Genomic DNA, 20,724 nt, shown 5'->3' with positions numbered 1-20,724 from the left:
TACAAAAAAATCCATTAAGGAGCCATTGGCTCCTATAGGGGGGAAAAACAGGCGCCAACATTTTTTAAGAGCCACATAACAATGCACTTACTTTTATTCACCTTGTTGTGTGCATGTCTCTCCTCTTCCGACTTATGAACTATATACAGTCAAATTGTAAAAAAAAATCGCAGAATCTGAGCCAGTGTCACTGCCACTGACCATGATTATGTCCATATCACATGGCCACTTAGTGTAGTTTGGCCATCTCCTCTTCTTTTTTGCAGAAACCCAGCGTTTGACACATGGTTCAGGATCAAACTGTTCAAGTGATGGGCCTTCAGTGTTGATCCTGATCAAATCTTCCAAGGTTGACACATGGAGTGAATTGCGTAATTTAGATTTGATCCTGTTTTGAGCTGAAAAACCACGTTCACACTGAGCAGCCGAAATTGGTAGGACAAGCATTATCTCAACTAGATGCAAACCATTAATATAGCAGACGAATAAATAATCACAACATAAGGCTACGGCATATGAACTGGAGATTTTATCATCATGAACCGAACCGTAGCCTACTCGCCTCACAAGCCTGAAAAATTTGATCTACAGAAAGCTGTTTTTAAACAGAACTATCAAAATATATATATATATATATATATATATATATATATATATATATTTATTTTCAAGAATATATATATATCTCTTTTTAAGAAGGGGGACCGCAGGGTGTGTTCCAACTACAGGGGGATCCCACTTCTCAGCCTCCCCAGTAAAGTCTATGCCAGGGTACTGGAGAGGAGAATACGGCCGATAGTAGAACCTCGGATTCAGGAGGAACAGTGTGGTTTTCGTCCGGGCCGTGGAACACTGGACCAGCTCTATACCCTCTACGGGGTGCTGGAGGGTTCATGGGAGTTTGCCCAACCAATCCACATGTGTTTTGTGGATTTGGAGAAGGCATTCGACTGTGTCTCTCGCGGCATCCTGTGGAGAGTGCTTCGGGAATATGGGGTCCTGGGTCCTTTGCTAAGGGCTGTCAGGTCCCTGTACGACCAAAGCAGGAGCTTGGTTCGCATTGCCGGCAGTAAGTCAGACTTGTTCCCGGTGCATGTTGGACTCCGGCAGGGCTGCCCTTTGTCGCCGGTTCTGTTCGTAATTTTTATGGACAGAATTTCTAGGTGCAGCCAGGGGCCGGAGGGTGTCAGGTTTGGAGACCACACGATTTCGTCTCTGCTCTTTGCGGATGATGTTGTTTTGTTGGCCCCTTCAAACCAGGACCTTCAGCATGCACTGGGACGGTTTGCAGCCGAGTGTGAAGCGGTTGGGATGAAAATCAGTACCTCCAAATCCGAGGCCATGGTCCTCAGTTGGAAAAGGGTGGCTTGCCCACTTCAGGTTGGTGGAGAGTGCCTGCCTCAAGTGGAGGAGTTTAAGTATCTAGGGGTCTTGTTCACGAGTGAGGGAAGGATGGAACGGGAGATTGACAGATGGATCGGTGCAGCTTCTGCAGTAATGCGGTCGATGTATCGGTCTGTCGTGGTGAAGAAAGAGCTGAGCCGCAAGGCGAAGCTCTCGATTTACCGGTCAATCTACGTTCCTATTCTCACCTATGGTCATGAGCTTTGGGTCATGACCGAAAGCACAAGATCTCGGATACAGGCGGCCGAAATGAGCTTTCTCCGCAGGGTGGCTGGGCGATCCCTTAGAGATAGGGTGAAAAGCTCGGTCACCCGGGAGGAGCTCAGAGTAGAGCCGCTGCTCCTCCACATCGAGAGGGGTCAGCTGAGGTGGCTTGGGCATCTGTTCCGGATGCCTCCTGAACGCCTTCCCGGGAAGGTGTTCCGGGCCCGTCCCACCGGGAGGAGACCCCGGGGAAGACCTAGGACACGCTGGAGGGACTATGTCTCCCGGCTGGCCTGGGAACGCCTCGGTGTCCCCCGGAAGAGCTGGAGGAAGTGTCTAGGGAGAGGGAAGTCTGGGCATCTCTGCTTAGACTGCTGCCCCCGTGACCCGGCCCCGGATAAGCGGAAGAAGATGAATGAATTAATGAATGATGAATGAATATATATATATATATATATATATATATATATAGCCTAATCCATAGGAAAGGTGCATTTCTCTCTTGCGCGTTCACTAGCCTACTGCAAAGATCGCAAGTCAGTAGGCTATCGTCAACCTAATCTTTGCAGCCTACAGAAAACACTTGTTTATTAATAAACAATTAAAATGTCTCATTGCAAACCATAGACACTAGCATGTAAGAGGCACAAACAGCGGAAATTGCAGGCTCAGCTCGAAATGGCTGTTATTTCAAATAGAGCATATTTTAAACTAATCGGTTAACCGGTTTCAACCCGGCTAATGAGGCTTGGCAGTCGGTCAAGAACATTTTTAGTTTTCGCCATAGTGGAAGGGGGCCAGACTATGTACAAATGAATGACGTTAACAAAACAAATGAAGCGATAGGCTACTGGTTATAAAACATGCAGGTAGGATGCACATTTTACAATCAAAGGGAGTAAATTAGTATTGTTGCCAATGGCGACCTTGGCAGAAATTTCACTCGCAAATAAATATATTTGGTCGCAAATGCGACTATTTTATATCCCATTGACACTCTTTCACATTGCCCAGAAGCACATGGAGTCTTTTTTTTAGGTATGAAAGGTGCTGGAAAGGAATTGCCAATACATATCTTTTCTGCAATGGAGGGCAGTATTTCTTATGCTCTTTCATGCTGTGACTTGACCTGTGTCTTGACATATGATGCTAGCTTGGGTGAACCAGTAAATATTTCCAGGTGTAAATGGTGACCAAATCAGACATTTACAAATATTTTTTCTACACAATGCTGAAAAATTCCTGCAATTTATATCTGAAAGTGATCAAATATTTATAAGGATTTTATGCATAAAAAATTTACAAGGTTTTTACTAAATGTGCAGTTAAGGATTTTTTGCTAGGGAAGGTATTCTTCTTGAGGACTTTTTGGGCACAATGAATGTATCTCCATTCATGGTACTATTTTCTCTAACCTCGAATATAACCTTAACCCCAAACCTTAAGTCTAAACTTTAATCCAAACTGTAAACCCTAGGTCTTGCTCTAAACCTAACCAAAAGGTTTGTTTACTTTAAAAGACAACATTCCTTGCTTTACAGACACACACATGAATTTGTGCACATACATAAATGCACCCATATTTATTTTAAGTTTTATTTTCAGTTATGTACAGTAAAGTATTTTTTGTTTTTATCCAATAATTAGAAAAAAGTTATTTTCCCATCTATTCTGGTGAAAGAAAACAGGTCATTTTCCAGATATCATTAGAGCAGGGCCGCCAGGTAGATTCTGTTATTTGTTTTCCTCTCTAAATCAGATAGTATCTTCTTTTTTGTCATTCTACATAGTGGAGGTATGAGCCAATGCTTTTAATGCTCAAATCGCAATTAAGAAGACAGATGATATGAAGACTCTGGCTAAGAACTGCCTCTTTTTAGCGCTTCCAGTGCTTATCCCGTTTATGTGGTTTTACATAGTAAAGATGTAACGTCCCTGCACTTCTGAGGGTGTGTACATCCATTTCCAAGCTTCCTTTGTCAGCCAACAAGCAGGGAAATCAGTTATCTGTTTCTAAGAATTCAGAGTGGCCAAGTGGTCTGTTCCCCAGTATATACACACACAGTATAAAATCCATGCTACCCAAAGAGAGAGAGAAAGAAAGATAGTGAGTCCACACTGCAGAATCAGTTATAGTCTCTGTTGACCTGATCTTTTATGTGTTGCTGAAGGCAGGACCCAGTCTGCTCACACTGTGGTGATGACACACTGGCCCATTTGAGACTGGAGCACTCACACTTATTCATTCATAAGCTAATGATTTTCCTTTGATTATTTTAGCACATCTCCCTTCGGTGCTAACCTGTATCTGTTCCAATCACAGTGCTGGAGTTCTCAATGTACAGTATATGGATTCTACTCCGCCTATCCAGCAATGAATAAATAACTAACTCACTGGCACAATCCAGCTCCCAGCCACCAGTCTGTCTGTGTAGAGCCATATATATATTTAAAAAAACAACTTATTACATAACAAATATTTACATTATATCTTTATGGCATGTCATATTTGAGGTAAGTTAGTAACATATAATATTGAATGTGAAAATGGCATATGTAGCATCATTGCAAGTTTAATGAGTCTTGTGAAACAATGCAACAATAATCACTGAAACAGTACATACATCAAAATAACTACTTTTATTGATCAAAATTATTATTGAATACTTGCGGGAAAATGTTTAACAGGCCAATAATTAAAAAGTTGGCATTTACTTTTACAAACAGTCCTGACAATGAACCAGTGTTTTAATAAAACCAAAACAATTTATTAATTAAAAAGTAGATTAACAACAACCAAGTATTTGCACAATTAATGCTAAGAACTTTCTAAGTGGTTTGTAATTTCTGCATTTGTTTCTTTGTGCCCTAGTCTCTTTGTGATGATAGATATATGTACATGTCATATTTGTGCTGTTTAAACTCTGAAAGCTGTACATACAATAACCCAAGCTATTTCATTGGTCTTTTTCTGAAAGGGTATGGAAAGTATATTTACAGTTTGACTGAATATCTGATTCCCCCTAGGATTTAACAGTGACAGCTGACAGACAGCTTGCTGTTGCTTCTGCTGAGCTGGAGGTTGTGTGCATGCATGTGTTTGTGTGGTTGTTTGTTTGTGTGCATTTATGTGCGTGTGGTGTGCATGTGCATACCACGAGTCCTCATGTATGTGTCACTGTGTTGTTATGTTTATATGTTAGACACATGCACACACACACACACAGTGCACACACAAACACACAATTCCACACAGTCAAATTCAAACGCTCAGAGAGACCTTTACACACATTCATATTCAGGACAGGAGGAAATTATCAATGATCAGGCTGTGGAAATGTCAGAATCAATCAGCCAGTCCCTGACGAGCAGAACATTCCCTATGGCAAGGGAGAACAGAGAAAGGAGGGGGAATGAGAGGAGAGCGGGAACAAAGAGAGAGAAAGAGAGAGGGAGAGAGAGGAAGGGTTATGGTGAAAGAGAGAAACAGAACAAATATAGTCCGTAATCTTGTTTGGTTGTGGTAGTCTACGTTTTAAAGGACTTTGCTGCCCTCTATAGGTGTAGCTGAGAGACAGATTCCCATTGTCTGATGCTAGTGTTCTGTTTGACCGATGAATACAGAACGCCATTCATAACACTTACTGATCAACTTCAATCCTGTGGGAATATAGGTTGAATCAAATGTGTAATCAACACCTTAATAACCATGACTGGGAGATGTGACCCTCCAAACTACTGTAGCAGCAGCTACTCTTCTTGGGGTCCACAGAAAACACAAGACATAACAACTGAAGCTGGTTTGAGTGTGTTAGTGTATTGAAATCCCAATGTCCATCATGTTTGAGTATGTTTTAATATCTGAAATCCTCAAGTCCAATATGTTTGATTATGTTTTAATATCTGAAATCCTCAAGTCCAGCATGTTTGAGCATGTTTTAATATCTGAAATCCTCAAGCCCAACATGTTTGAGTGTTTTGGTTAATGCAATAGAAGTCAACATACCCTTATTGAAAATGAAGCTTTGGTTCATGTAAAGGCTGAAATGAAAACAAATCATGTCAGATATTGTTCACCTTTAATAACATAAATGGATAATTTCTCCCAAAAAAAACTGCCAATGCCTTGTTGTGTAAGTGTGCTCCCCCCACATCTAAAACCCCTTTTTTATCAAATCTAAAACCCCTTTTTTTATACTTCCTGGTGGGCACTGTATGTAATGACTACAGCTCAATAATGAGGTCTGAACAGGCACAACAGAACTACTTAACTGCAGAGGTCAAAAGCAGTTAGTGGACCAGTCAGCTTAGAGTGGGTGAAGTTCCAACTAGAGGTGTCCAGAACAGGCACCTCATGGCCCAGTGTGAAATCTATTTTATATATGGCCCTACCCTAGTACTGTAAATAAAAAATGCATACACTCCATAACATTTTGAATAAAAAGACACAATAATTGTAATAGTCGTAATCCTGTCTTCATAAGCATGGATATCACTTCAGCATGGTTTTGTTTCTTTGTTACTCAGAGTTTCAAGGCAGAAGGTTAAAACACCTGACGTTGGCTCTCTCGCACATAGGACCGAAGACCGAAGTCCAGAAAGCATCTGTGATTCCTCAACTTTTTGAGCTAAAACACTACATTTTTTTGATTGAGAAATAACCAAGATGATCTGCAAACAAACTCCCCCAAAAATGCAGGAGACTATCTGTTGGGCCATGTTATATTTGTATGTTACAATTCGTCTTTAAGCACAATAGCATCACATGACAATTTCATTTAATTTATTTTATTAAGGAGGCGGATAGGATACCTATATACTGTAGGTATTATATTTAATCAAAATTATACATAATATGCCGATCTATAAAGAATTCCATGTGATAACTTAACACAAATCACAAATGAATTGACAATCACTTTTGTTGTATGCACTGTAGCACTGTGTGTTAATGAAATCAATTATATTTTTTCAACATCACACTGACAAATCTCCTAGTGTCAAGCGTGCAGGCATTGGAAAGGGCTGTGAATCACAGTGTTTTTTCATGTTTATAAAAAGCAGTTTGTATGACGCATAGCATTATATGCCAATTTTATTTTCTAACAATTCTGTTTTCTTTTTCAAACCAAAATATCCTTCAGCTCCAAATTAAATTGCTAAATGATCCATTCTATTTATGATCATTCTAAAACAGTAGCTTACCGTAAATTTGAAATAAAGGTGAAAATATTTTTAGGAATACAGCAATTCCATAATGTTAACTTAGTACAAGTCACAAATTAAGGGAAAAGGAAGGCTATGACTTCATACAGCTTTGGGACTCACCGACCAGCAAAGACAAGCTCATTCTCCCTGCCTGTTTCATTACACTAAAATCAAGGATGGCTGCAGACAATTCTAAGCTGGGAGAAATCAAAGAACTTCAACATTTTGACACTATATTTAAAATGATATCAAATATATCCAAGACATTCCCCCAACAGGTTCTGTGCCATCGCACCACACCATCACAGTTTGAGATTACAACCCTACAATCAATCTGTGAATGTTCTTCAACATTTTGGTGTTTTGTAACCGATGTCCCTCACAGTTTGGATGCTAGAACTGTATGTGAAGTGGACAAACGTACAGGTAGCTACATATGTCTTAGTATCTTAATCAGATAATGCATTGTTTTTATGGCTCAATTAAGTTGGGGAATAGCTGCTTGGACCCGAAAGGAGCCTGACCACACATTAAGCTTTCCTAAATGGAAGCATTGGCATATGACTTCACTTTCTATATTAACTTGGAAGAATGATGATCCCAACAGACATATCCCATTCAAGCCCTGCAGGCCAGCAATGCCAGCGAGTCCCAACACCTTCTCTCCCTCACATTGAGCATGGACACCTGGTCTTTATCGTCTTGCCCTCACCTGTGTTCCTGATCACTGTCCCTATTAAGGTTTCACATTTCCTCATCACCGTTTGAATTTTGTATCACTGTAAGTTGTTCTGTTTTCATGTTTCTGATTTTAAGTTCTTTCAGTTTTTACTTATTTTATTAAAGTCCCTCATTCTGCCTGCACCTGTGACCTGCCTCGATTTGTAACGTTACAAGACATCTGTTTTAGATGTACAAATACACCCTGTGACGGAGCATTTTCAGACATAATAATGTATGGCGAGTAGACCCACAACTGATTCAAATAAAAATAATTGGAGGGTATATTAAACCATATTGATAATTACATTTTCACTGCAGTGTACACTCACAGCCAATAGCTGAGTTGGCCTCAATAACACTCACTTGAAATGAAAACAGTAAATGCAAATAAAAACACTCATACCTATACAAAGCAAATGTAAAATGTTACACAACCATCCCCCTATTGTTGACCAGACCTCAATCTGGTGCATGAACGCGTTCACAGGACTCTTTCTCTACGGTTTTCTGTGGCTACATGACTGCCTCTGTACTTGTACTTGTTCAATGAAAATAAGGTTGAATCTAATCTAATCTGGCACGTCTGACATAAACATTCTCAGTTCACATAAAGGACATTTCTAGGTGTCTTGAATATGATGTGAAGAAGTGTGTTTTTTGCTCTATTTGATAATGCTGTCTCCCTCCATTTTCTTAAACCTCGCTCCCCTCTCTATTTGATAATGCTGTCTCCCTCCATTTTCTTAAACCTCGCTCCCCTCTCTATTTGATAATGCTGTCTCCCTCCATTTTCTTAAACCTCGCTCCCCTCTCTATTTGATAATGCTGTCTCCCTCCATTTTCTTAAACCTCGCTCCCCTCTCTATTTGATAATGCTGTCTCCCTCCATTTTCTTAAACCTCGCTCCCCTCTCTATTTGATAATGCTGTCTCCTTCCATTTTCTTAAACCTCGCTCCCCTCTCTATTTGATAATGCTGTCTCCCTCCATTTTCTTAAACCTCGCTCCCCTCTCTATTTGATAATGCTGTCTCCCTCCATTTTCTTAAACCTCGCTCCCCTCTCTATTTGATAATGCTGTCTCCCTCCATTTTCCTAAACCTCGCTCCCCTCTCTATTTGAGGCAAACTTTTGGGGAACTGCCATTGTCAGGCCTCTCCACCGGCGTATGAAAGAGGGATGCTTTGTAAGTGGTTGAGGGTGGGTGGGAATGGGGAGTGAGGGGGAGGTGAGGGTTTTAATGGGTCTTGAGAGGGGTGGAGGGGGACCCGTTCCAGGCCTCTTCACCAGCCTCTATTCAGAACCATTGATTTGGCTGACTGGACTGGCCTGTGTTCGTTTCTGTGGGGTTTCACTCTTTCAGGAATCGGCGGCATGGAATGAATGAGTAATGTCTCTGCTGACTCTTCAGGCTCACACCAGCGAGATACCCACCCAACCTGCCATGTACACTGTGAACCCCACGGAACTGAAAGCCCTCAAAATGACACTCTCAAAACACATACTGAACGCCTCGAACACAATACTGGGGAGCCACGAAAATGCTGAATGAATCTCCAAGAAAATGCTGGGTGGACTCTTCTGCTACAAAAGGTAAATGTTGCTGTGTATTGGAGAAAAGCCGATTGCAGCTTTGACACATTAACCTCACACAGCACATTCATCCACTGAAAATACACAGTGTCACTCACTCTCATGTCCCAGTCCGTTCCATTTACATCATGCAGTACCATTCTCTACTGGCCTCTCTCTGGTTGGACTTTTGCCATTTTCTCTCTTTCTCCTGTCTTTCTTTCCCCCTCTCACTCTCCCTTACTCTCTCTCTCTCTCTCTCTCTGTCAACTTCCTCCACCTCTCTCTCCTTCTCCATTTCTCTCACTTGCTCATTCTCTGTCCTGTCAGATTTGGTTCGGCTCAAACTCTCTTTGTCTGTATACCAGGTTCCTCTAGAGGGGGTGGAGCTGCGCAGTTAGGGAGGGGAAAGGGTGGGAAAAGAGGGGAGGAAATGGGATGGGGGGAAGAGATTCTGGAAGCAGGGAGATGGTGAGGGAAATTGTTAGCAATATTTACAGTGTTTTGTCTCTGTGGTTTGTGAGGTTTTAATCATAGTTTGAACACATGTAGGATACCCAGGGAACAGTTGGCACCTGCCATTAGGTCAGCTTTAATAATTGAAAATATAATTGAGATACTATTGAATAGCTTATATAAATATATTATACATAATATATTTTTTATTGTGTCTGGTCTGCATTTGTTTTATTTGTGGTCAACATCTGTGGTTGTTTCATCTGTGGTTGTTGGCTCAGAACCAGCCTGAAGACTGTTCATTTTCTGGTGATTCTTGTTGATGCATCAGGAGGGAGCAGCCCTTTGAGAGGGTTGGGGGTTTGGGGTCATGAACACCGAAGGCATGCAAACAAAACCTAAAAAGCCACATGCACAGTCAGGGCGGGCTGCATCGTAGGTATGACAACTGACAGCGGAGGAGCAGAGCACCTGAGGTACGAAGGGCAGCAGGGGCCACGTCTTTTAAAAGGTGCTTCTGAAATAAGGTAAAATGTAGATTAAAATGGGCCTAAATCACTGTGTAGAGTGAAAAGATATGTCATTATTTACATGTAATATATGAAAAACGGTTAATTGTATACTGTCCCCACAGGATAATCAGTTATATTTTCAGGAGGGTTTTTGGTACCTAAACTAAAGTATTATATTTCCTGAACCTAAAGGGCTCTACGTGAAACTAAAAGCGAGCCGACTGTGTTGAATATGTGCAGTTAGGACTATTTAAATCCTTCAAGGTCCCATCCAAACTCACAGCCTCATGACACTTCGCAGCGCCAGACACGTAAGCTGTTAAAACGGGAGTAGACAGTCCGTATATTTCTATAATGACAATAGGTCTGTCTTCGAGTCGCGTCTGTGCCAAGTGCGCTATGGAATCGACCACTTTCGTGCGCATTGGAATATAGGGATTTGGAATAGACCACTTTCGTGCAAATTGGAATAGGGATTTGGAATAGACCACTTTAGATATACTTGTTTTTATAGGTTAGCATAATTGTTCGTGGGTGGTATGCCATCAGAAATAGGCCTACGTTTGAGTGGAGATTATACACGGGTTAATGTTTCAGAACATCTTAACATTTCAGAAAGTCTAAGTTCCAGGTAAGTTTGAATTTTTCGGTTAAGTTCCCGTTCCATTTGTCTAAAAGTGTGACTATTTTTATTCCGTGGTTATATGGAAAGTCCATTATTTTCACCACATAAATGAAGAGCCTATTGTATACCATTTATGTGCGGTGTCCCATTTGCAGTTTAATATAATATTTTCTTTACAACGAAAATAACATAATTTTGTTGTTGTTCGTGTGGGTATATTCTCTGTTTCTCACTAGTTTTGAAAGTCTCTGGGAGTCCTTACAGCACGTCACACTCAAATTTGAGTTGTTTACGAACTTTCCTTTATTTCCCATCGTTTGCTAACAGTAATTCCGAATTCGCAGAGCAAACCTCTAATGGACAGATTTCCTAAAGAATTACACGCGTTACTTAACTAGAAAGGCAGAGCACATCGAACTCGGCTCATCATGGACAGAGAGGCTATTATAATCAGCAATAAACTGAGCAATGGCCTGTATCAGCAGCGACTTTGATGGTTACAGAAAAAACATCAACAACAACACTCAGAATCAGAGGCATCATCTTTATTCGGGAAGTGTCTTGCCAAACTGTTCAGATTCGTTGAGTGGGGGGGAAATATCAGCTATGAGTGAGTTCTTTGCATGTTCTAACGTCTCCTCTTCATTCTCTCTTTTACTTTCTTCACCTCGATCATTGCCTTGTTATTTTCTGTTATTTTCCTCTCTCCCCCTCTCCTCTCCTTCGTCCTCTAACTTTTCTCTTTCACCCTTGCTAGGACCTGTTGGTCGCGTTGTGTAAATCCTTTTGGAGCCAAAAAGTGCAGACACATCTCATCTCTTTCCTGGCCCGCGTTTTGCCATAGAGAACGGATCATGGTGGCCTTCAAGGGTATCTGGACGCAGGAGTTCTGGCGTTGCGTCGGGGCGGAGTTCCTGGCCATGATGATGTTCGTCCTCCTGAGCCTGGGTTCCACCATCAACTGGGCGGTTAAGGAGGAGCGTCCAGCCCAGCCTGACATTGTCCTTATATCTCTTTGCTTCGGACTCAGCATCGCTACCATGGTCCAGTGCTTTGGACACATCAGCGGGGCCCATATTAACCCCGCCGTGACCGCTGCGATGGTTGTGACCCGGAGACTAAGCCTCGCAAAGGCTGTGTTTTACCTCCTTTCCCAGTGTCTGGGGGCTGTGGCAGGGGCAGCTGTGCTCTATGAGGTATCTCCACCAGCCGTCAGGGGCGGAATGGGCGTCACATTGGTAAGGAAAACGATCGGTTTGATTCAGTCGATCAATTCAGTCAGTCGTCCTGTATGTCATGTCATGTCATGTCATGTCATGTCATGTCATGTCATCATGTCATCATCTTCCGCTTATCCGGGGCCGGGTCGCGGGGGCAGCAGTCTAAGCAGGGATGCCCAGACTTCCCTCTCCCCAGACACTTCCTCTAGCTCTTCCGGGGGGACACCGAGGCGTTCCCAGGCCAGCCGGGAGACATAGTCCCTCCAGCGAGTCCTAGGTCTTCCCCGGGGTCTCCTCCCGGTGGGACGGGACCGGAACACCTTCCCAGGAAGGCGTTCCGGAGGCATCCGAAAAAGATGCCCAAGCCACCTCAGCTGACCCCTCTCGATGTGGAGGAGCAGCGGCTCTACTCTGAGCTCCTCCCGGGTGACCGAGCTTCTCACCCTATCTCTAAGGGATCGCCCGGCCACCCTGCGGAGAAAGCTCATTTCGGCCGCCTGTATCCGGGATCTTGTCCTTTCGGTAATGACCCAAAGCTCATGACCATAGGTGAGAGTAGGAACGTAGATTGACTGGTAAATCGAGAGCTTCGCCTTGCGGCTCAGCTCTTTCTTCACCACGACAGACCGATACATCGACTGCATTACTGCAGAAGCTGCACCGATCCGTCTGTCAATCTCCCGTTCCATCCTTCCCTCACTCGTGAACAAGACCCCTAGATACTTAAACTCCTCCACTTGAGGCAGGCACTCTCCACCAACCTGAAGCGGGCAAGCCACCCTTTTCCGACTGAGGACCATGGCCTCTGATTTGGAGGTACTGATTCTCATCCCCACCGCTTCACACTCGGCTGCAAACCGTCCCAGCGCATGCTGAAGGTCCTGGTTAGAAGGGGCCAACACGACAACATCATCTGCAAAAAGCAGAGACGAAATTGTGTGGTCCCCAAACCTGACACCCTCCGGCCCCTGGCTGCGCCTAGAAATTCTGTCCATAAAAATTACGAACAGAACCGGTGACAAAGGGCAGCCCTGCCGGAGTCCAACATGCACTGGGAACAAGTCTGACTTACTGCCGGCAATGCGGACCAAGCTCCTGCTTCGGTTGTACAGGGACCTGACAGCCCTTAGCAAAGGACCCAGGACCCCATATTCCCCAAGCACCCTCCACAAGATGCCGCGAGGTACACAGTCGAATGCCTTTTCCAAATCCACAAAACACATGTGGATTGGTTGGGCAAACTCCCATGAACCCTCCAACACCCCGTAGAGGGTATAGAGCTGGTCCAGTGTTCCACGGCCCGGACGAAAACCACACTGTTCCTCCTGAATCCGAGGTTCTACTATCGGCCGTATTCTCCTCTCCAGTACCCTGGCATAGACTTTCCCGGGGAGGCTGAGAAGTGTGATCCCCCTATAGTTGGAACACACCCTCCGGTCCCCCTTCTTAAAAAGAGGGACCACCACACCGGTCTGCCATCCCAGAGGCACTGTCCCCGACCGCCACGCGATGTTGCACAGGCGTGTCAACCAAGACAGCCCCACAACATCCAGAGACTTGAGGTACTCAGGGCGGATCTCATCCACCCCCGGTGCCTTGCCACCGAGGAGTTTCTTGACCACCTCAGTGACTTCAGCCCGGGTGATGGACGAGTCCACCTCTGAGCCCTCATCCTCTGCTTCCTCAATGGAAGAAGTGACAGCGGGATTGAGGAGATCCTCGAAGTATTCCTTCCACCGCCCGACGACATCCTCAGTTGAGGTCAACAGCTGCCCACCTCTACTGTAAACAGCGTTGGTAGGGCACTGTTTCCCTCTCCTGAGGCGCCGGATGGTTTGCCAGAATCTCTTCGAGGCCAGCCGATAGTCCTTCTCCATGGCCTCACCGAACTCCTCCCAGGCCCGAGTTTTTGCCTCCACAACCACCCGGGCTGCAGCCCGCTTGGCCTGTCGGTACCCGTCAGCTGCGTCAGGAGTCCCACAAGCCAACCAGGCCTGATAGGACTCCTTCTTCAGCTTGACGGCATCCCTTACTTCCGGTGTCCACCACCGGGTTCGGGGATTGCCGCCTCGACAGGCACCGGAGACCTTACGGCCACAGCTCCGAGCGGCCGCTTCGACAATGGCGGTGGAGAACATGGTCCACTCGGACTCAATATCTCCAACCTCCCTCGGGATCCAGTCGAAGCTCTGCCGGAGGTGGGAGTTAAAGATCTCTCTGACAGGAGACTCGGCCAGACGTTCCCAGCAGACCCTTACAGTTCGCTTGGGCCTGCCGAGTCTGTCCAGCTTTCTCCCCCGCCATCGGATCCAACTCACCACCAGGTGGTGATCAGTTGACAGCTCCGCCCCTCTCTTCACCCGAGTGTCCAAGACATACGGCCGCAGGTCAGATGAGACGACAACAAAGTCGATCATCGACCTGCGGCCTAGGGTGTCCTGGTGCCACGTGCACTGATGGACACCCTTATGCTTGAACATGGTGTTCGTTATGGACAAACTGTGACTAGCACAGAAGTCCAATAACTGAACACCACTCGGGTTCAGATCAGGGGGGCCGTTCCTCCCAATCACGCCCCTCCAGGTGTCACTGTCGTTGCCCACGTGGGCGTTGAAGTCCCCCAGTAGAACAATAGAGTCCCCAGTCGGAGCACTTTCCAGCACCCCTCCCAGAGACTCCAAGAAGGTCGGGTACTCTGCACTGCCGTTCGGCCCGTAGGCACAAACAACAGTGAGAGACCTATCCCCGACCCGTAGGCGCAGGGAAACGACCCTCTCGTTCACCGGGGTAAACTCCAACACATGGCGGCAGAGCTGGGGAGCTATAAGCAAACCCACACCAGCCCGCCGCCTCTCACCATGGGCAACTCCAGAGTTACCTCTCCAAGAACTGCCACCTTAACGTGGTGGAGGGGTTTGAGTACCCGAGTGACCCTAGGAGCTATGTTGTCTGGGGCTATATGCCCCTGGTAGGGTCTCCCAAGGCAAACAGGTCTTAGGCGACGGGTCAGACTAAGAGCGGTTCAAACCCCCCTTAATGAAGAACAACATAATGAGTACCGTGACGTCGCCCGGTATGGCGCAGCCGGGGCCCCACCCTGGAGCCAGGCCCGGGGTTGGGGCTCGTATGCGAGCGCCTGGTGGCCGGGCCTTCCCCCATGGGGCCCGGCCGGGCTCAGCCCGAACGGGTGACGTGGGGCCGCCCTCCCGTGGGCTCACCACCCACAGGAGGGACCATAAGGGGCCGGTGCGAAGAGGATCGGGCGGCAGTCGAAGGCAGGGGCCTAGACAACCCGATCTCTGGACACAGAAACTAGTCGTCCTGTATTAAAAAGCTAATGTTTTTTCCATCTGACTGTTTTTTGACAATGAAAGTATAGTTTGCAGTAAGGTCCCAGGTAACATTCTCTGGAAGACCTTTGGGTAGTTTGCAGTAAGGTGCCAGGACGTTACTAAACACCACGTCAGGACATTCTCACGACATTCTCCTTAGATTCTCCTTTTGTCTTTATAATGACAATCACAAAAAAGCATTTATTAATAAATAGTTAACTCATCCTTTATTAATATTACTGAAATTTAAAGTATATTGAATAGATGACTGACTGAAATCATGCATTAGATAGTTGCATAAGAGCATGGCTCTTGAACTGCCATTGGTATTCTATATCCATCTTGGTGATGTCTACGTTCAGACATTCTAGCAGTATCTGATCTTTAAGGTTTCAGAATGTATGATAACTACACAATACAGAGCAGTGACAGCTACTGATTGGCTGTGTAGTAGAGGTGGAAAATGGTGATGGAATTTTTATACTGACAAACATGTGTCCCTTCAAGAAATAAATGATTGCTCAAAGAAATAAATTGTATACTCATCTTTCGCTCAGTTAAATGCAGGGCAGGGATACATAATAGTGGCAAAACATGGGTTTTAGTGCACTATAAAGTGTTCTATTTGGGACTCAGCCCATACAGCATGTCTAATGCATGGGTGCTGTATGCTTTCCTATTGGCTAACCAAGGTCACCTGACTCTCCCCAGGTAAACACCAGTATTTCTGTGGGCCACGCCCTGGTGGTAGAACTCTTCATCACATTTGAGCTGGTCTTCACAGTGTTCGCTACCTGTGACCCCAAACGCAACGACCTGAAGGGCTCGGCCGCCCTGGCCATAGGTTTCTCTGTCTGCATCGGACACCTGTTTGCTGTGAGTAGCACCTCAAATAGCCAACACAGTACACAGCACTTTATCAGTCAGATTCACTAACTCGACCTATAGCCAATTGCCCTAACTCTAGGGCTAACCATAGATCTAACCCCAACCCTTGACTCAAACCTAACCAGTTTTAGCCATGGATATACCGTTTTTAGTAGAAAGGGATGGTATATTAGTGGTAATGTTTAAAGTGTTCAAGTGAGCTTTGAGAACTTCTATTGCATTTTATCTTTTTTAGCACTTCAGATTATCTCATTGTGGCCATTGAGTGTAAAATCATAGATAAGACGATTTAAAAAATAAAAAATAGAATGAAAATTATGTAAAACGTACAAACAATGCTATTCATTTTTAACGCTTTCAAAGCCCTTACACTTTGAAGAGTAAGTAAAATGCCATTTCTTCTCAAGATACAGCTCCCTGAAAAAACTAAGTGACCACTGGACCTTTTTCTTTCCTTTACAAAAAAGTCGAAAAGGAAGGTTTTGAGTGAGGACTTTTTGAAAACTTCAAAACTTTTTGAAGTTTAAACTCAGGTAAATCTATAGATAAAATGTTAACCAAACCATACATTTTATTATATGGTCATAACCATTTCTTATTGTTAACTGTACCATATTACTTTCCTGAGCTTATTCATTGTCTATTGGCCATGTTACCTGTTCATATTTCTAGTATATTTTCAAAAAATAAGTAAGCACTTTTGAAAATGGGGGTCATCATTCACCCAAACTTGCTCCCATCACTGAACCTGGACTGGTCTATATTGAATGTGGTTCTGTATGGTAATCAATTTGCAGAACAGGATATATGCTAAAAAAGGCAAAGGTGGCTGTTTATTGATGTATTTGTTTCAAGGATGAGTGGTAGTGCTGTGGGATTATTAAAGAAAGTTAACATTATGAGGTTTTTGAATCAGTCATACTGTGTCCTTCATGGTTCAGATTCCCTACACTGGTGCCAGTATGAACCCTGCTCGTTCACTTGGGCCTGCTGTGGTCACCTGGAGCTGGGAGAACCACTGGGTAAGAGAACAACTGATACACAACTACATACAACCACAAACCACTACACACAGCCACATACAAACTACACACAGCCACAAACAAACTTCACACACACAGGTCTCTGCACTATATGACCAGTTGTTCCTCTGTCTCCCCTCAGGTGTACTGGGTCGGCCCGTTGCTGGGAGGTGTGATAGCTGCAGCTCTATATGTCTACCTGTTCTGTCCAGACCCTGAGATGAAGAGATGTTATACTGAAGTCCTCTCCAAGACCGGCTTCAATTCCTCAAAATACCATGATGTTCAGAGCAGTTTCAGAACAGACTGCGACAAACTGGTCAAAGAACTGCCTTTCACCGTGATGGATGTGGAGAGAGCTGAACAGAGGGAGAGGGAAGTTCTCTCTTCTGTATGACTAGTGAGGTGTGCTGAGAGAACAGAGCACACCGCTGTACAGTCATCTGACCCTGACATATACCCTTCCCTTAAAGAGACTGACCTGTTGTCCTGACTGTAAAATATACCCTTCCCTTAAAGAGACTGACCTGTTGTCCTGACTGTAAAATATACCCTTCCCTTAAAGAGACTGACCTGTTGTCCTGACTGTAAAATATACCCTTCCCTTAAAGAGACTGACCTGTTGTCCTGACTGTAAAATATACCCTTCCCTTAAAGAGACTGACCTGTTGTCCTGACTGTAAAATATACCCTTCCCTTAAAGAGACTGACCTGTTGTCCTGACTGTAAAATATACCCTTCCCTTAAAGAGACTGACCTGTTGTCCTTACTCTAAAATATACCTGTCCCATAAAGAGACTGACCTGTTGTCCTTACTCTAATATATACCTGTCCCATAAAGAGACTGACCTGTTGTCCTGACTGTAAAATATACCCTTCCCTTAAAGAGACTGACCTTTTGTCCTTACTCTAAAATATACCTGTCCCATAAAGAGACTGACCTGTTGTCCTTACTCTAAAATATACCTGTCCCATCAAGAGACTGACCTGTTATCCTTACTCTAAAATATACCCTTCCTTTAAAGAGACTGACCTGTTTTCCTGACTCTAAAATATGCTCTTCCCTTAACTAGACTTAACTCTTGTCTTGCCCTTATAATATACCCGTCCCTTAAAGAGACTGACCTGTTGGCCTGACTCTAAAATATGACCTGACTCTTCCCTTAACCACACTGACTTCCTGTCCTGCCACTGAAATATACCTTTTCTTAATGACACTGACCTCTTAATGAGACAAAGATGAATAATGATTATTGGAGGCAGACTGGATGAATGTATTCTACTGTTGCTATTGCTTTTCCTTTGTTTTATCGACTTTCTACATTTAATCAGACTCATGCACGATGACCCTCCTCAGTCTTCAGTTATTAGTCTAGTGTAATTGATGTTATTGTATATAAAGCAGATTATGATAACTGCTAAGCCATGTTGGACATGCCTGGAGTTTCATATCAGTTTCCTTCCCTGAGCTGTGCTTCAGCACATTGTGGTACCTCATAACAAATAAAGTTAGCTGGCTGATGGATTGGTTAATTTAGTAATTGATTACTTAATGTTGGTCCCAAAACAAATCCCATGCACGTTAAGAGGCTTCCACACCGACAAGGAGCAAGGCTTGTGAGAAAGCAAAGCTGCTGAAGTCCACGGGAGCGCTCCACATGTTCTGGTCTTGACGCCAAGGCCATAGCCATGGAGTCAACATTGGGGGGACCAAATCAGCCAGGAGTCTGGGGGTCCCCCAAAGTAAAACATTCAAAAATGTTTAAAATATTTATAAGACTCTTAACCATCAATATTCACACAATCTGATATCACTGTGTTGGTGTTGTTCCTACAACATCATAATTAATGTTACTCCAAGACCATCATTGCAACTGACCTGTAGTTAGTCGGTTACCCCAGTCCAAATATTTTTGACCTAACCCTAACCTCAGAGACAGCTGTGCCTATACCTAAGCTCATTGGTAACTTTGCCTAAACCTAACCTCAGTTCTGCCACCATTAATTATGATGTTGTCGGAACAACACCAACATGGCGGTATCAGATCGGTCATCAATATTTGCTCCTTTTCTCAATCAACTCCATGTCATCTGCTCTCCCTACTCTGTTGACATCCTCATACCCTCTCTCTCCCTCTATTTACTCTGAACGCACCGGAGTGAACATGAAAGAAATATCAGTAAACAAGTGGTGTTTTTGCCATGATGTTCAGGAATGGATTACTAACCATTTCTGATCTGAATGGCAATGAGTATTGTATAAATAAACATTGACTCACCTCTTGTGCTACTGTATACTTCTATCAGCTGACTGGTACTCATTTTCTCACTGCTCTCAACTTTTCTGTTATGTGGCAGCCCAAAAACCTGATGAATGTCACTGCCACCCTTCCTCTTGTTCATGACGACACTAACTGTGAATGAAAGCTGACTAATAAAACTGTTTGCACTTTAATCAAATAAACACTAATAATGCTATGTCATAAGCAAATAAAGCTATACAGAGTACTATACGAATATGCAATTAATGACAATGACTATTGTCTGCACAAATAACATGCAGTGCAACATAAATGATTGACACTTTACTTCATGTGGGCTTTCTGACATTTCAAAAATTCCAACAAATACACAGTACATAAAGAAGTTATGAAGTTAAGTTTAGTTTTGTCAGTGTTGGAATGTAATGTTTTGAATATTTGATCGGGTGATTAAATGTTTAATCATTTAACTGCCATATCATTTAATTTTGTATTTTTAGGTTATGCCATTAACTTCATGCTTTTGGACTACATTAATTGACTTTCAGCAATGTCTGTTGTGCTCTTTTGGACCTGTTCTACTTGTAATTTATGTTATTGAATCAACTTTTAGGATAAGGGTTAAATTAAACCTCAGATAATCAATTCCAAGACATGTAACACTTATATTCCATCCCAACAATGTTTAAGTCCATAACCGCAAATTAAAATTGTGCTTGTTCCAATTTATATACATCAGTGGGCGTAAATTAATATTCAGGAACCCCCATATTAAGTAACGCCCCTGACTTGCGGTCTGCAGACATACATTATTGTCTTCAGGGTTATTAAACTGCAGTTGGATCTGTGTTGAGGCGTACCTACTACTACCTAACAGTAGAGGGCAGCAAAAATCTCAGTAAGACTTATAGCCTTTCGTGTTTAAGGGAAAGCACAAGCGTGTGCAATATGCATTTGAATAAGTCGTGTGTGTGTGTGAGGGAGAAAATGAGGGAGAGAGAGAGAACATGTATTGTGTGTGTGTTTTTGTGTGTGTATGTGTGCATATGTGAGTGTGTGTATAGAAGGCCATTCCCAGGACAGTGCTTAATGAACTGTGATGTTTATACAGGGGAGCCCCCCTCTCACACAGCTCTGTGTTCTATCCTCTGGCTATTTCTATTTATTAAAATGTAAAATATAATTGCTCCATTAAAATGAATTCAAGGGAGAGAAAACACAATTAGCCTCATTAAAAGTTAATTGACCAGAGAGACATGGAAACATGGAGAGACAGGGACACACAGAGAAGACATGGAA

The 20,724-nt window shown here is 43.7% G+C and overlaps 1 protein-coding gene across 1 annotated transcript; it reads left to right on the top strand.

Annotated features, from left to right (window-relative positions):
- Positions 1-10,365: 10,365 nt before the first annotated feature.
- On the top strand, positions 10,366-18,697 carry LOC105011881 (aquaporin-4). The gene is made up of 5 exons (XM_010872317.5): positions 10,366-10,708; positions 11,460-11,940; positions 15,966-16,130; positions 17,084-17,164; positions 17,307-18,697. Exons 1-5 carry the CDS (start codon positions 10,617-10,619, stop codon positions 17,559-17,561), a joined length of 1,074 nt encoding a protein of 357 aa, XP_010870619.2. The 5' UTR covers positions 10,366-10,616; the 3' UTR covers positions 17,562-18,697.
- The last annotated feature ends 2,027 nt before the right edge of the window (positions 18,698-20,724 follow it).

Source organism: Esox lucius, chromosome 8, assembly GCF_011004845.1.
Source record: "Esox lucius isolate fEsoLuc1 chromosome 8, fEsoLuc1.pri, whole genome shotgun sequence".
NCBI classification, from domain to species: Eukaryota; Metazoa; Chordata; class Actinopteri; order Esociformes; family Esocidae; genus Esox; species Esox lucius.
This window is presented reverse-complemented; position numbering and strand designations above follow the sequence as displayed.